The sequence below is a fragment of the Rhea pennata genome, chromosome 3 (genome assembly GCF_028389875.1).
Source record: "Rhea pennata isolate bPtePen1 chromosome 3, bPtePen1.pri, whole genome shotgun sequence".
Lineage (NCBI taxonomy): Eukaryota > Metazoa > Chordata > Aves > Rheiformes > Rheidae > Rhea > Rhea pennata.
Window position 1 is genome coordinate 128,426,662 of NC_084665.1, and position 13,158 is coordinate 128,439,819.

Below are 13,158 nucleotides of genomic sequence, written 5' to 3' on the forward strand. Positions count from 1 at the left end.
ACGTGCTGAGCATCTGGCTTTTGGCAAGCCACATGCAAGAGATGCACCCAGTGCTGCAGCAATGGGAGCTCGTGGCTCCTCTCTGTGGCTCCCCTGGAGCTGCCTGGAAGATGGCTCTGATATGGCTTGGGACAAGTGTGGTGTGCAAGCCCGTAGGGATGAGGCCAGCTATTGCATCTGAGAGATTAGGTCAGAGCACACACACCTCTATAGGTATTACAATCAGGATTCAGCATATCTGCTGGAGATGGAGATGGCCCATGGTCCATGTATCTCTAGTCCTGTGGCTGGAGAAGTCATCTGAACTGAGATCAGAAAAAATACAGGGAAGGGCTCCTGGAGTGACAGTCATTGAAAACTGACTGTCAGCGTTTCTTCCCTTCTTGGGTATAAGAAGCTGTTCTGGTCCCCCCAGCTCCTCTCTCATACATTTTTGGGGAGTTTGATGACTCATGTCCCACCACTTCATATGCTCATGGTGCCTCCCTCAACACTGACATACGTATCAGTACATGTATGTCACTGCCCATGTGACTTATTTGTGCCCTGCAATATGACCCTTTTGCTATTGTATCTGAGCATGGTGGGAGCCCCTGACCACGGCTGATGTGTTCACAGCGAGGTCAGGATTCCTTCCCAGGATCTGTCTTTATACTGGCACTGAATCCCATACCCATGAGATCACCCACTCCTTGGTTAGACACCTATCTCCCTGGGCTCCCACTGAGCCCAGGAGGAATGGACAGCTGGCCTCTCTGACACGCTGGTCCTAACCTTTTGTACCATCTTCTCTCAGACTAAGCGAAGGTGTGAGAGGAGTTAGTGCCATTTCTTAGGACTTGAGAAGAAACCCCTGGCTCCTCTCTTGGCACTGAGGATATGACATTTTGATTTCTTCTACTCTGTGGCTAGACTGACAGGTCATCTCGCTTCAGTGAAGACTGTGGCATGTGTCCACCTACCTCCATGCTTCCTCACCTTGCCAGCCAACTCTCCTCTCCTCACCTCCTAGCATATGGCTGGAATTTGGCAGAAACTCATTGCTCCAGGTCTGGAGCAGAAGAGCTTCACCACTGCATGCCATCTCCCAACAAATTTTCCCCCATTTGCCCCCCATCCCACCATCTCACACACAGTGCAAGAGACTCTGGGATGTCCCTGCACAAAAACACACACAAGACGCTGCACAGATCATGAGAAAACAAAAGAAATGCCAAGGCAGTTTATTTACAACTGTTGTGTACAAAAAAAGGACAGCTCGTGCCACAACTAGAACAGCCCCCTCGTTCTTTGCCCATCACCGTCTTCTGTGCTCCCCTTCCCGGCAGCCCTTCCTGCCCTGGGGGCTGCTCTTCCCCTTGGACTTCCAGGACTGGGTGAGTGTTTTGCAGCACAATGAACAAGAAATGGTCTTTTTTCCAGACCTGCCCATGCTAAATCAGTGCTTTAAAAGCCTTATCTGGCAGTAGGGGAGACTGAGACCTCAGTTAACACCAGAATTAGAGACTGATGATGTGCCAGAGCCTGGCAGTACTGGGACCACTGCTTGCTATTAACTGGGAGTGGAGATTCTGTCCCCCCACCGCCCCAGCAGAAAGCAGATTTTCCACCTCCCCTGGTTTGGAGGCATCTCACAGCAACCTCTCTGCTTTGCTCACCCTTGGCCTGGACACAAAGATCACCCTGGGATCACACTGTCTGCTCAGCAGGACCCACAAAAACCTCCTGGGACATTCACAACTCGGGGCTAGGATTTGGTGGTGTCCCAGGCTGGCCTTGCTCTTGGCTTGGAGTCATCAGGAGGTGCCACTGCCATCCCCAGGGACTCTCAGGCTCACCTCTCCTTCGCTCCCAGTCCTGCCTTTGCTATAGACATTGCCTTCTCACACTGTCTCACACATTATCTTCTCCAGAGAGGTGTCTCCACCCCACCTCCTGGCTCTCTAGTCTGGGCTCTCTCAGCTGCTCCCTTCCTTTTGCTTTTCCCGACTCCTTTCATCACAGTTGCCATAGCCCTACTCTATTTTTCCTTCTGCTCTAGCTCCCCATGGGGGTAATTTCTCTCTTCAGTTAATCATCTGAGCCTCTGAAGGCAGAAGGCTTTTCAGCTGCTCTAGAGTAAAAAAAGGGATTTCATCCAAGAGTTCCTGGGAAGATGTCTCAGGAGGTTTCTTACAAAAAGCAGCTCTTTGGGAAATCATGGGGCTTTTTGACTTCACTCTTTCAAAAGGACCCTCAGCATCTTCTACAACTGGATAAAGCCTTTGGAGCAAGTAATTCTCACTCTCTGACAACCTTATTCCCAATCTCTTTCCCAAAATTGTGCTGCAAAGTCTATGAGCAACTAATGCCTGCTCTGGGCAAGAGGCCTGGAGCAAGAGGCAGGAGAAAATGAGGGAGGGACACCAAGAGATGCTGCCACACATCGATGGCCAGACATCCACTGGGGTGGGAAGGAAGAGGAGAAAGAAACAAAGCTCGAGGGACACACGCATGCACGCACGCACGCTCGCCCCATGGTTGCAGAGAGCACTGCCCCATCTGCCCAACACGGACCACCAAATTAAAGTCACACATGATGCACATTTTCCCCCTTCCCTCCCCACCCGCTCCTTCCCTGGCCCCCCCTTGGCCACCTCCTCCGCTTCGCTGGCCCTTGGTGGGCGCGTTCCCATCTCTCTGTCGGACGCGGATGGCGCGCGAGTTAAGTACGCATGAGACCTCGGAGAGGTTTCCAGATGGACGTCCCGAAGCTGGCGCCCCAAAGAGGCACGCACCCACCCACCCCCCTCCTTGCTCCTCCCGCAACGCCTCCCTCCCCACCCTCCCCAAACGAATAGGATGGCTTCACTGGTCAATTCTTTACATTCACAAACAAAGAAAGCAGAGGAACATCCCCTTCCACTGGTCAACCTTGCACTGAGGCAGCCTCTACAACCTCTCCGGAGCTGTCAGTCCAATCCACCGTCACCTGGGGCTCTTTACCTGGAAGCCTCTTCTTTTAGCTCCTTGTTTTTCCTCACTTCTTCCGCATGTTTGTCCTGTGGGGAGGTGGAAGGGAGAAGGGGGGGAGGGAGACGGGTTAGGTTGCCGGGCTTTGGGCCCTGCTGGTGGGTGAGCAGCTTCGGAGGGGTTCGCAGGAACAAGAGCGTTCACCAGGCCAGGTTCGTCCCGGGAGGGACACCGATGGGTCAACAGCATCCTCTCCTCCCCCGGGGTGTTTTAAGGACTGTGGAGGCACTCAGGGACAGACAGACAGATTGTCCTTGCCCTCTAGCTAGGAGGTAGACGTCAACCAGACAAGATGGGAGCCCCAAGGAGATGGGGTTGGCTCGGATTGTCCTTCATTATCTTGTGCTCTCTGTCTCTGACCCAAGGCTAGCTGAGGCGTTTGGAGAAGGGCACTGAGCGAGCTCCTTGCAGAAGGGATGTTTTGGAGGGAGCTGGAGGTGGTGAGAGTGGGACCTTCCATGCTGAGGTTGGGAACAGACCTGCTTCAGGGAGAAAGAAGAGGTCTGCACATGTTGGCAGGGTGGAAACATCTCCTAGCACAGGCATCATAGACCCCTCCAGCTCCGGCCAGGGAGCTGGCAGGTCCATGGCCACTGAGGAAAGGCCCAGAGGAAGATCTGAGACCCAGAAGGTGGAAAAACCATTAATGGCAGGCCAGGGCCACCATGGAGGGAGATGGGGCTGTTCAGAGGGGAGCTAAGGATTTGCACACATGGGGCCAGGATATGGGCCCCAGCTCTCCTTTGGAGAGCAATGTATGCACTGAAGGCCATCATGTAGCTCTGGGGCCGCTTGTGAGCCTATGGACATGCCAGGCTTGGCGGGGTCCCCAGGACTGAGCATCCCCCCAGTGGGACACTGTGCTTGAGTAATGTCATGCAGCTGGAGGGGAAGAGGGGCACCCTTTGGTGGTGTCCCCACGGGAATAATGCCACCCCAAGGCCATGCAGAACCTTCTGGACCTCTCTCCCATGCCCATCCCCCTTCCCTTTCCTTCCCTCTACTCCTCGCCAGGCTCTCACCTTCTCCTGCAAGCGCTCCAACATGGCTGCTAAATGGGCCTCACGGTTCTCTTTGTTGGACTCCATCTTCTGTGCTAGCTTCTCTTTGGCCATTTTGATGAAGTTATTGTTCTCCTCAATGGCCTTCTGGATGACTTCTCGCTCGTGCTCCCGCTTCTCCGCCAGGTGCTTCAGGAGCTCGGCCTCTTGGTACTGCATGGGCAAAGAGGGGAGGATGGCTGTGGGTGATGGATAATCCATGGGCTGCTGACTCACATGCTTGCACCACCCTGCATCCAGCCCCACAGAGGGACACCCTCTAGCAACCAGGATGGCGGATCTTGGCCATGAAGAAATGGGTCCCTATCTCCTCCATGTCATGACTTCTGCAGTTTGATGTGCTGTGCTGAGCAGGTGCCCTGACCATGCGGTCGCGCATCCCCATGCCTCCCCAACGTATATGAGCCATGGGACCTACTTTCCTTCGCTCCTCGGCTGCCTCCAGCTTCTTCTGGATCTCCTCCAGGGAAGGATCACGCCGCCGCGGCAGGGAGGCATTGAACTCGGGGATGCCGTCAAAGGAGGGGGGCTTCAGGATCACCTCAAAAGACTGCCCTGAAGTGCGCTTGTTGAGCTCGATGACTTCCATGTCGGAGATGACGCACCAGGTGAGATCTACTGTGTCTGTTGGGAGACAGGGACAGGCTGAGTGCCAGCTTGGGCGCAAGAGCACCACGAGACCTCACCTGTCTCCATGGGCAGGTGCCTCCCACCCATGCGTTCAGCTAAGTGTCCCTGGTGAGGAATATTTGGGCATGCTGAGGGGCTGACAGATCCCCCTGAGGAAAGGTGTGCAAGCAAAACCCTTCACAGGTAGCAGAGGGGAAGGGGCACCTGAGGCCCATTTCCAGCTGTGAGGACCTCCCGCAGCCAGCAGTGAGGCTGGACATCCCCTTCCATCGCCGCTGTTGCGTTTGGGCCTGCTGACATGAATCAGTCTGAATCAGCTGTCTGCCTAAAAATACCAAACCCACACACGGTATTGCACGCGGCTGAGCCCTGCCGAGCGGCTCTCGCGGTGGAGGAGGTGGCTGTGGCCAGCGTGGTGCCCGGTGCAGCCCCAGCCAGGCCTCCTGCACCCAGCTGATTGCGCTAGATGAACATCATGGTTTTGCGGGCAGCTCTGCTCGTGCCAGCGGGGCTTTTCTGCAGCCCCCACTGTAGGCATACACCTACCTTCGTAAGTGTATGCTGGCTTGTTCAAGGGGTCCGAGAGGAAGCAGGAGCAAAACAGGGAGACGAGAGGCAGCTCCTTCATCTTCTCCTTGTAAGCTGGGGAGAGACCGCAGGAGAGGCAGGTTGGCCAGCGCTGAGGGGTGCAGGGGCATCTTGGCAGACATCGGGGACACGTGGCCTCCCCGGGACAGGAGAGTGGCTGGGTTGGGGCACCAGGGGTTTCTCGAATATTGCAAATGAGCCAATGCTGGTCGAGGGAGTAAGACTTGCAAAGTGGGAAACTGAGGCATGCAGTGAGTGGGTGCTTTACTCATGGCTCCCCAGGTTACATTAGTCCTGGCAAACTAGCCACATGCCCGACCCTGTGCCTGTCCACACTAGGGTGTCCAGAGCATGGTTTTGCAAGTGTCAGGGCAATTCCCAGGGTGGTTTGGATGAGGAACTGATGGGCTGAGGGAAAGGTCCTGATCTCTGGGGTGGAGGTGGCCCTGGCTGGGCGGGAGGGAGTGATCTGGGCTGAGTAAGGCAGAGCGCATGGTGCCAGCCCAGCTGTCCTCACATCCCCTATGCAGCCACGCAACAGTGCCCATACCAGCCAGAGTCATGGTGTCGCGTTGCTCAGGTGTCTGCAGCCAGAAAGCTCCCGGAGGTCTGGGGAGGAAGGATACTGGGTATCAGCGCCAGGGGTGTCCATGTCCATGGGTGGCTTGCAGACATCACCCAGCCTCACCCTCCTGCTGTGGCCACCCTCTCATGGGTGGCCCTTGCCAGGTACGAGCACCAGTGTGGTGTGATGGGCACATGCCAGTGCAGTGTGATGGGCACGCCCAGGTACAGCATGCTTGGCACACACCAGTGTGGTGCAATGGGCATGCACTGGTGTCATGGGCAGGCACCAGTGATGTGTGATGGGTAGATACCAGTGTGGCATGATGGGCATGCACTGGTGTGGGATAATGGGCACGTTCTGTTATCATAAACATGCACTGGTGTGATGGGCATGTACCGGTGTGGTGTGATGGGCTCACACGGTGTGATGGGCTCACACTGGTGTTGTGGGCATGCTATGGTGTGGTGAGCATCCATCGTGTGATGGGCATGCACTGGGGTGGTGTGATGGGCTCATACTGGTTTGATGAGCATGCTACAGTATGATGGGCACCCACTGTGTGATGGGCATGCATTGGGGTAGTGTCATACTGGTGTGACGGGCATGCTGCGGTGTGGTGGGCATGCTGTGGTGTGGTGGGCATCCATTGTGTGATGGGCATGCACTGGGGTGGTCTGATGCGCTCATACTGGTGTGGTGGGCATGCACTGGAGTGGTGTGATGGGCTCATCCTGGTGTGGTGGGTATGCTGTGGTGCGATGGGCACCCATTGTGTGACAGGCATGCACCGAGGTGGTGAGATGGGCTCATCCTGGTGTGGTGGGCATGCTGTGGTGTGATGGGCACCCATTGTGTGACGGGCATGCACCGAGGTGGTGAGATGGGCTCATCCTGGTGTGGTGGGCATGCTGTGGTGCGATGGGCACCCATTGTGTGATGGGCATGCACCGGGGTGGTGTGATGGGCATGCCATGGCGGGGTGCAGTGGACACATGCCGGTGTGATGGACACAGAGCTGCAGGGTGAGCCGGGCACAGGAGGCGGTGACGGCACGGGCACACCCTGGAGCGAGGGGTCCACGCCAGCGAGAAGGGTGCGCAGCGGCGCGGCGGACGCGCCCCGGCGCGGAGCGATGCTGGACCGCGGCGCCGGCGGAGAGAAGCCGGCACGGTGCAGCCGGCTCCCGCCGCCCTTCCCCACCCCGGCCCCCTCCTTTCCCTCCTTGCGTTGCCACTCCAGATTCCCAGAGAAGAGACCTGGAGCGGGGATGAGGCGGGGGGGGGGGGGTCGGTCCCGGGGGGGGGGGGGCTGGGAAGGGTGCCACCAGCAGAGGGGACACCGCGGGGGCAGCCAAGGGGGCGCCGGGGCCATGCCGCGGTGGGCTTCCTCGTCCTTCCTCTCCGCACTCATCCTCGTGGGATGAAGCGGCGGTTCGGGACATTTGCAAAGCCCCTCCAAGGGGTAAATTTCCCCCCCCCCCCCCCCCGCGGAGCTCCCTTGCCTCCGGAGCCCCTAAAAGCGCCGCTTTGGGGGCTGTCTGCCCCAAACTGCAGCCTCCTCCCCGGCGGCCGCGGCCCGGGACCGAGGGGCTGTTGCCGGGGTGGGCGGGGGGGGGGGGGGGGGGCACGGTGCAAAGCGCCGGGGTGCGAGGGTTTGCACCCAGCACCCACCCCCCCACACACGCAGGGTGGGGTAGCACCCAACCTTGGGGGGCCGAGCTGGGACGCAGAGGGGCGGCGGACAAAAAGGGACGTTGCAGCAAAATCCAGGCGCTCCCCCCTCCTCACTGCAAGTTTTTGCAATGCAAGAAAAAACAAAAAAAAAACAAAAAAAAACCCCCCCCCAAAAAAAATCTAAAAAAAAAAAGCCTTGCACAAACTTCACATTCTGGTGCCCCCCCCCCAAAAAAAAAAAAAAAAAACCCGCCGCCCCCCAGGCCCCCGGCCGCGGCTCGCCGCCACTCACCCACCGCCGCGCCTGGGCTGCCGCTCGCCGCCGCTCGCCGGGCTCCTTTAACGCGGGGGGTCTCGGCGCGCAGCCCCCCCCCCCGCCGGCGCCCAGCGCCCCCCATGACATCACCGCCGCCGCCGCCGATTGGCGCAGCCCCGGCGCGGCGCTCATTGGCCCGCGGCCGGGCGGCGGCGGCCCCGGCGCGGCGCTCATTGGCCCGCGGCCGGGCGGCGGCGGCCGGCGCCCGCCCGGCGCTGCGCGAACCGGGGACCAGCCCGGTGACATCACGCCGAGTTGCTATTTTCGGGCCGAGCCTGGGAAAAGGGGAGGAGGGAGGGGAAAAAAAAAAAGAAAAAACGGGGAAAAATGGAGTAATAATAATAATTGCAAAAAGATGCATCTTCTGCGTGCATCTGCCTTCCTCTTTTGGGGAGAAAAGATGGAAAATCGCTTCCTCGCTCCGGCTGCCGGAGGGGAGCGAGGCAGCGCGGCAAAGCTGCCGGCCCCACGCGGCGACGCGGCCTCGGAGGCGCCTCGATGTGCCGGCTCGCTTCCCGCCGTGCCGGAGCCGGCGCGGGAATCGCCCGCTCCCTCCCGCTCGCCCGACCATCCTCAGGGGCAGCGCTCCCCTGGCGCTGCTCCCTTCCGCTATGAGACAGGCCCGGAGCAGCTGGGATGGGGAGGGGGGCGATTCCCCCTTTGGAAAACGCGTGTCGGCCATGGGATTATTTTTTTGGAGGAGGGTTAGCGGAAGCGCAGGGTGTCCCGCCAGCTCTGCCCTCCGGCTTCTGCTCATGGGGAAACTGAGGCAGGAGGTGCTGCCGGGCTTTGCCCTGGGGGGCTCCGCCTGGGTCCCCCCATCCTGCAGCGGTTAATGCCCAGCTCTGGATACAAGGGAAGCAGGGAAGGGGGCCGCCCGGAAAGGATGCTCTCCCGCCCGGATTGGGCAGGAATGACATCACCGCCTGGCGGACACCCAATGGGAGAGCTGCCTGCTTTCCCAAATATCGCCCAGTCGGACAAATCTGCATCCCGAGGCTCCTTCCGGAGGGCTGCGGGGAGGCCCGGGAGCGAGACGAAGCCCACGGCTGCTCCAGCCGGGGCGTTTCGGGCCGGCGCATCCCGCCAGCTGCGGCTCGGGGACAGGAAGGCAAAGGCGCGTTTCCTTTGGGCTGTGGGGAGGAAGCGGAGCACAAAGCCGGCGGCGTCGCGCGGCTCCGGGCTCGCCCCGGCTCGTGCCCCCCCTCGGCCGGGCTGCTTGCTGCGAAACGACTTTTTGCATATTTTTTGAACACCAGCTGCACGTCATCGCCTGCCTCCTGGAGCTGGGGATTTACGGATCCCTTGGCCAGCGGTTAAGTCGATTTTCAAAAGCCCGGCCCCGTCCTCCCCGTGCCACCCGAGGAGGAGGCACAGCGGAGCGGGGCTGAGCCCCGGCCGGCTGACCTCGCTCTTCCCACCGCCCAGGCCGAGGGAGACGCAAGCTGGGACCCCCCGGGCTGCCGCTCCGATCTCCGCACGAGCTGAGCGGGAGGGAGGCAAGGGGAAACCCTCCCGGGGGAAGCTCCGGCGTCACTGGTGCGCCCGAATAGTCCATGCACACCCTGCCATCCCTGCTGGGAAATCCCTGCTCCCGGGATCCACGCACACCCTCGCGGGCGGAGCCCCGCTCCCGGGATCCACGCGCACCCTCGCGGGCAGAGCCCTGCTCCCGGGATCCACACGCACCCTCGCGGGCAGAGCCCTGCTCCCGGGATCCACGCGCACCCTCGCGGGCAGAGCCCTGCTCCCGGGATCCACGCGCACCCTCGCGGGTGGAGCCCTGCTCCCGGGATCCACACGCACCCTCGCGGGCGGAGCCCTGCTCCGGGATCCACGCGCACCCTCACGGGCGGAGCCCTGCTCCCGGGATCCACGCGCACCCTCGCGGGTGGAGCCCTGCTCCCGGGATCCACGCGCACCCTCGCGGGCATGGCCCTGCTCCCGGGATCCACGCGCACCCTCGCGGGCAGAGCCCTGCTCCCGGGATCCACGCGCACCCTCGCGGGCGGAGCCCTGCTCCCGGGATCCACGCGCACCCTCGTGGGCAGGGCCCTGCTCCCGGGATCCACGCGCACCCTCGCGGGCAGAGCCCTGCTCCCGGGATCCACGTGCACCCTCGCGGGCAGGGCCCTGCTCCCGGGATCCACGCGCACCCTCGCGGGCAGGGCCCTGCTCCCGGGATCCACACGCACCCTCGCGGGCGGAGCCCTGCTCCCGGGATCCACGCGCACCCTCGCGGGCAGAGCCCTGCTCCCGGGATCCACGCGCACCCTCGCGGGTGGAGCCCTGCTCCCGGGATCCACGCGCACCCTCGCGGGCAGAGCCCTGCTCCCGGGATCCACGCGCACCCTCGCGGGCAGAGCCCTGCTCCCGGGATCCACATGCACCCTCGCGGGCAGGGCCCTGCTCCCGGGATCCACGCGCACCCTCGCGGGCATGGCCCTGCTCCCGGGATCCACGCGCACCCTCGCGGGCAGAGCCCTGCTCCCGGGATCCACGCGCACCCTCGCGGGCGGAGCCCTGCTCCCAGGATCCACGCGCACCCTCGTGGGCAGGGCCCTGCTCCCGGGATCCACGCGCACCCTCGCAGGCGGAGCCCTGCTCCCGGGATCCACACGCACCCTCGCGGGCAGAGCCCTGCTCCCGGGATCCACGCGCACCCTCGCGGGCAGAGCCCTGCTCCCGGGATCCACGCGCACCCTCGCGGGCGGAGCCCTGCTCCCGGGATCCACACGCACCCTCGCGGGCAGAGCCCTGCTCCCGGGATCCACGCGCACCCTCGCAGGCGGAGCCCTGCTCCCGGGATCCACACGCACCCTCGCGGGCAGAGCCCTGCTCCCGGGATCCACGCGCACCCTCGCGGGCAGAGCCCTGCTCCCGGGATCCACGCGCACCCTCGCGGGCGGAGCCCTGCTCCCGGGATCCACACGCACCCTCGCGGGCAGAGCCCTGCTCCCGGGATCCACGCGCACCCTCGCGGGCAGAGCCCTGCTCCCGGGATCCACGCGCACCCTCGCGGGCGGAGCCCTGCTCCCGGGATCCACGCGACTCCTCGCGGGCGGAGCCCTGCTCCTGGGATCCACGCGCACCCTCGCGGGCGGAGCCCTGCTCCCGGGATCCACGCGCACCCTCGTGGGCAGGGCCCCGCTCCCGGGATCCACGCGCACCCTCGCGGGCAGAGCCCTGCTCCCGGGATCCACGCGCACCCTCGCGGGCAGGGCCCCGCTCCTGGGATCCACGCGCACCCTCGCGGGCAGGGCCCTGCTCCCGGGATCCACGTGCACCCTCGTGGGCAGAGCCCTGCTCCCGGGATCCACGCGCACCCTCGTGGGCAGAGCCCTGCTCCCGGGATCCACACGCACCCTCGCGGGCAGGGCCCTGCTCCCGGGATCCACGCGCACCCTCGCGGGCAGGGCCCTGCTCCCGGGATCCACGCGCACCCTCGCGGGCAGAGCCCTGCTCCCAGGATCCACGCACAACCTCGTGGGCAGAGCCCTGCTCCCGGGATCCACGCGCACCCTCGTGGGCAGAGCCCTGCTCCCGGGATCCACGCGCACCCTCGCGGGCAGAGCCCTGCTCCCGGGATCCACGCGCACCCTCGCGGGCAGGGCCCTGCTCCCGGGATCCACGCGCACCCTCGCGGGCAGGGCCCTGCTCCCGGGATCCACACGCACCCTCGCAGGCAGAGCCCTGCTCCCGGGATCCACGCGCACCCTCGCGGGCAGGGCCCTGCTCCCGGGATCCACGCGAACCCTCGCGGGCGGAGCCCTGCTCCCGGGATCCACGCGCACCCTCGTGGGCAGAGCCCTGCTCCCGGGATCCACGCGCACCCTCGCGGGCGGAGCCCTGCTCCCGGGATCCACACGCACCCTCGCGGGCGGAGCCCTGCTCCCGGGATCCACGCGCACCCTCGCGGGCAGAGCCCTGCTCCCAGGATCCACACGCACCCTCGCGGGCAGAGCCCTGCTCCCGGGATCCACGCGCACCCTCGCGGGCAGAGCCCTGCTCCCAGGATCCACACGCACCCTCGCGGGCGGAGCCCTGCTCCCGGGATCCACGCGCACCCTCGCGGGCAGAGCCCTGCTCCCAGGATCCACGCGCACCCTCGCGGGCAGGGCCCTGCTCCCGGGATCCACGCTCACCCTCGCGGGCAGGGCCCTGCTCCGGGGATCCACGCGCACCCTCGCGGGCAGAGCCCTGCTCCCGGGATCCACGCGCACCCTCGCGGGCAGGGCCCTGCTCCCGGGATCCACTCGCACCCTCGCGGGCGGAGCCCTGCTCCGGGGATCCACGCGCACCCTCGCGGGCAGAGCCCTGCTCCCGGGATCCACGCGCACCCTCGCGGGCAGGGCCCTGCTCCCGGGATCCACGCGCACCCTCGTGGGCAGGGCCCTGCTCCCGGGATCCACGCGCACCCTCGCGGGCGGAGCCCTGCTCCCGGGATCCACGCACACCCTCGCGGGCAGGGCCCTGCTCCCGGGATCCACGCGCACCCTCGCGGGCAGAGCCCTGCTCCCAGGATCCACGCGCACCCTCGCGGGCGGAGCCCTGCTCCCGGGATCCACGCTCACCCTCGCGGGCAGGGCCCTGCTCCCGGGATCCACGCGCACCCTCGCGGGCAGAGCCCTGCTCCCGGGATCCACGCACACCCTCGCGGGCAGAGCCCTGCTCCCGGGATCCACGCGCACCGTCGCGGGCAGAGCCCTGCTCCCGGGATCCACGCGCACCCTCGCGGGCAGGGCCCTGCTCCCGGGATCCACGCGCACCCTCGCGGGCAGGGCCCTGCTCCCGGGATCCACGCGCACCCTCGCGGGCAGAGCCCTGCTCCCGGGATCCACACGCACCCTCGCGGGCAGGGCCCTGCTCCCGGGATCCACGCGCACCCTCGCGGGCAGAGCCCTGCTCCCGGGATCCACGCACACCCTCGCGGGCGGAGCCCTGCTCCCGGGATCCACGCGCACCCTCGCAGGCAGAGCCCTGCTCCCGGGATCCACGCGCACCCTCGCGGGCGGAGCCCTGCTCCCGGGATCCACGCGCACCCTCGCGGGCAGAGCCCTGCTCCCGGGATCCACGCGACTCCTCGCGGGCGGAGCCCTGCTCCCGGGATCCACGCGCACCCTCGCGGGCGGAGCCCTGCTCCCGGGATCCACGCGCACCCTCGCGGGCGGAGCCCTGCTCCCGGGATCCACACGCACCCTCGCGGGCAGGGCCCTGCTCCCGGGATCCACGCGCACCCTCGCGGGCGGAGCCCTGCTCCCGGGATCCACGCGCACCCTCGCGGGCAGGCCCCTGCTCCCGGGATCCACG

The 13,158-nt window shown here is 64.3% G+C and overlaps 1 protein-coding gene across 7 annotated transcripts; it reads right to left on the reverse strand.

The window, feature by feature from the left end:
• Positions 1-1,191: 1,191 nt before the first annotated feature.
• Positions 1,192-7,927, reverse strand: STMN4 (stathmin 4). 7 transcript variants are annotated; one of them, XM_062573329.1, is made up of 6 exons: positions 7,825-7,908; positions 5,842-5,900; positions 5,250-5,345; positions 4,492-4,697; positions 4,035-4,226; positions 1,192-3,041 (listed from the first exon to the last, which is right to left on the reverse strand). In XM_062573329.1, the coding sequence occupies exons 2-6, from the start codon at positions 5,852-5,854 to the stop codon at positions 2,982-2,984; spliced, it is 567 nt and encodes a 188-aa protein (XP_062429313.1). In that variant the 5' UTR covers positions 5,855-5,900; positions 7,825-7,908; the 3' UTR covers positions 1,192-2,981. The 7 variants fall into 7 exon arrangements, with proteins under 7 accessions (XP_062429313.1, XP_062429312.1, XP_062429310.1 ...); XM_062573328.1 differs by having other exon boundaries at positions 1,192-3,491; XM_062573326.1 differs by having other exon boundaries at positions 1,192-3,494.
• Positions 7,928-13,158: the final 5,231 nt, after the last annotated feature.

Coding starts and splice junctions, on each gene's coding strand:
- STMN4 (XM_062573326.1), bottom strand. Junction 4,698..5,249: donor GCCAGCATACACTTACGAAG/GTAGGTGTATGC, acceptor GTCTCCCAACAG/ACACAGTAGATCTCACCTGG. Junction 4,227..4,491: donor CAGCCGAGGAGCGAAGGAAA/GTAGGTCCCATG, acceptor TTGCCCATGCAG/TACCAAGAGGCCGAGCTCCT.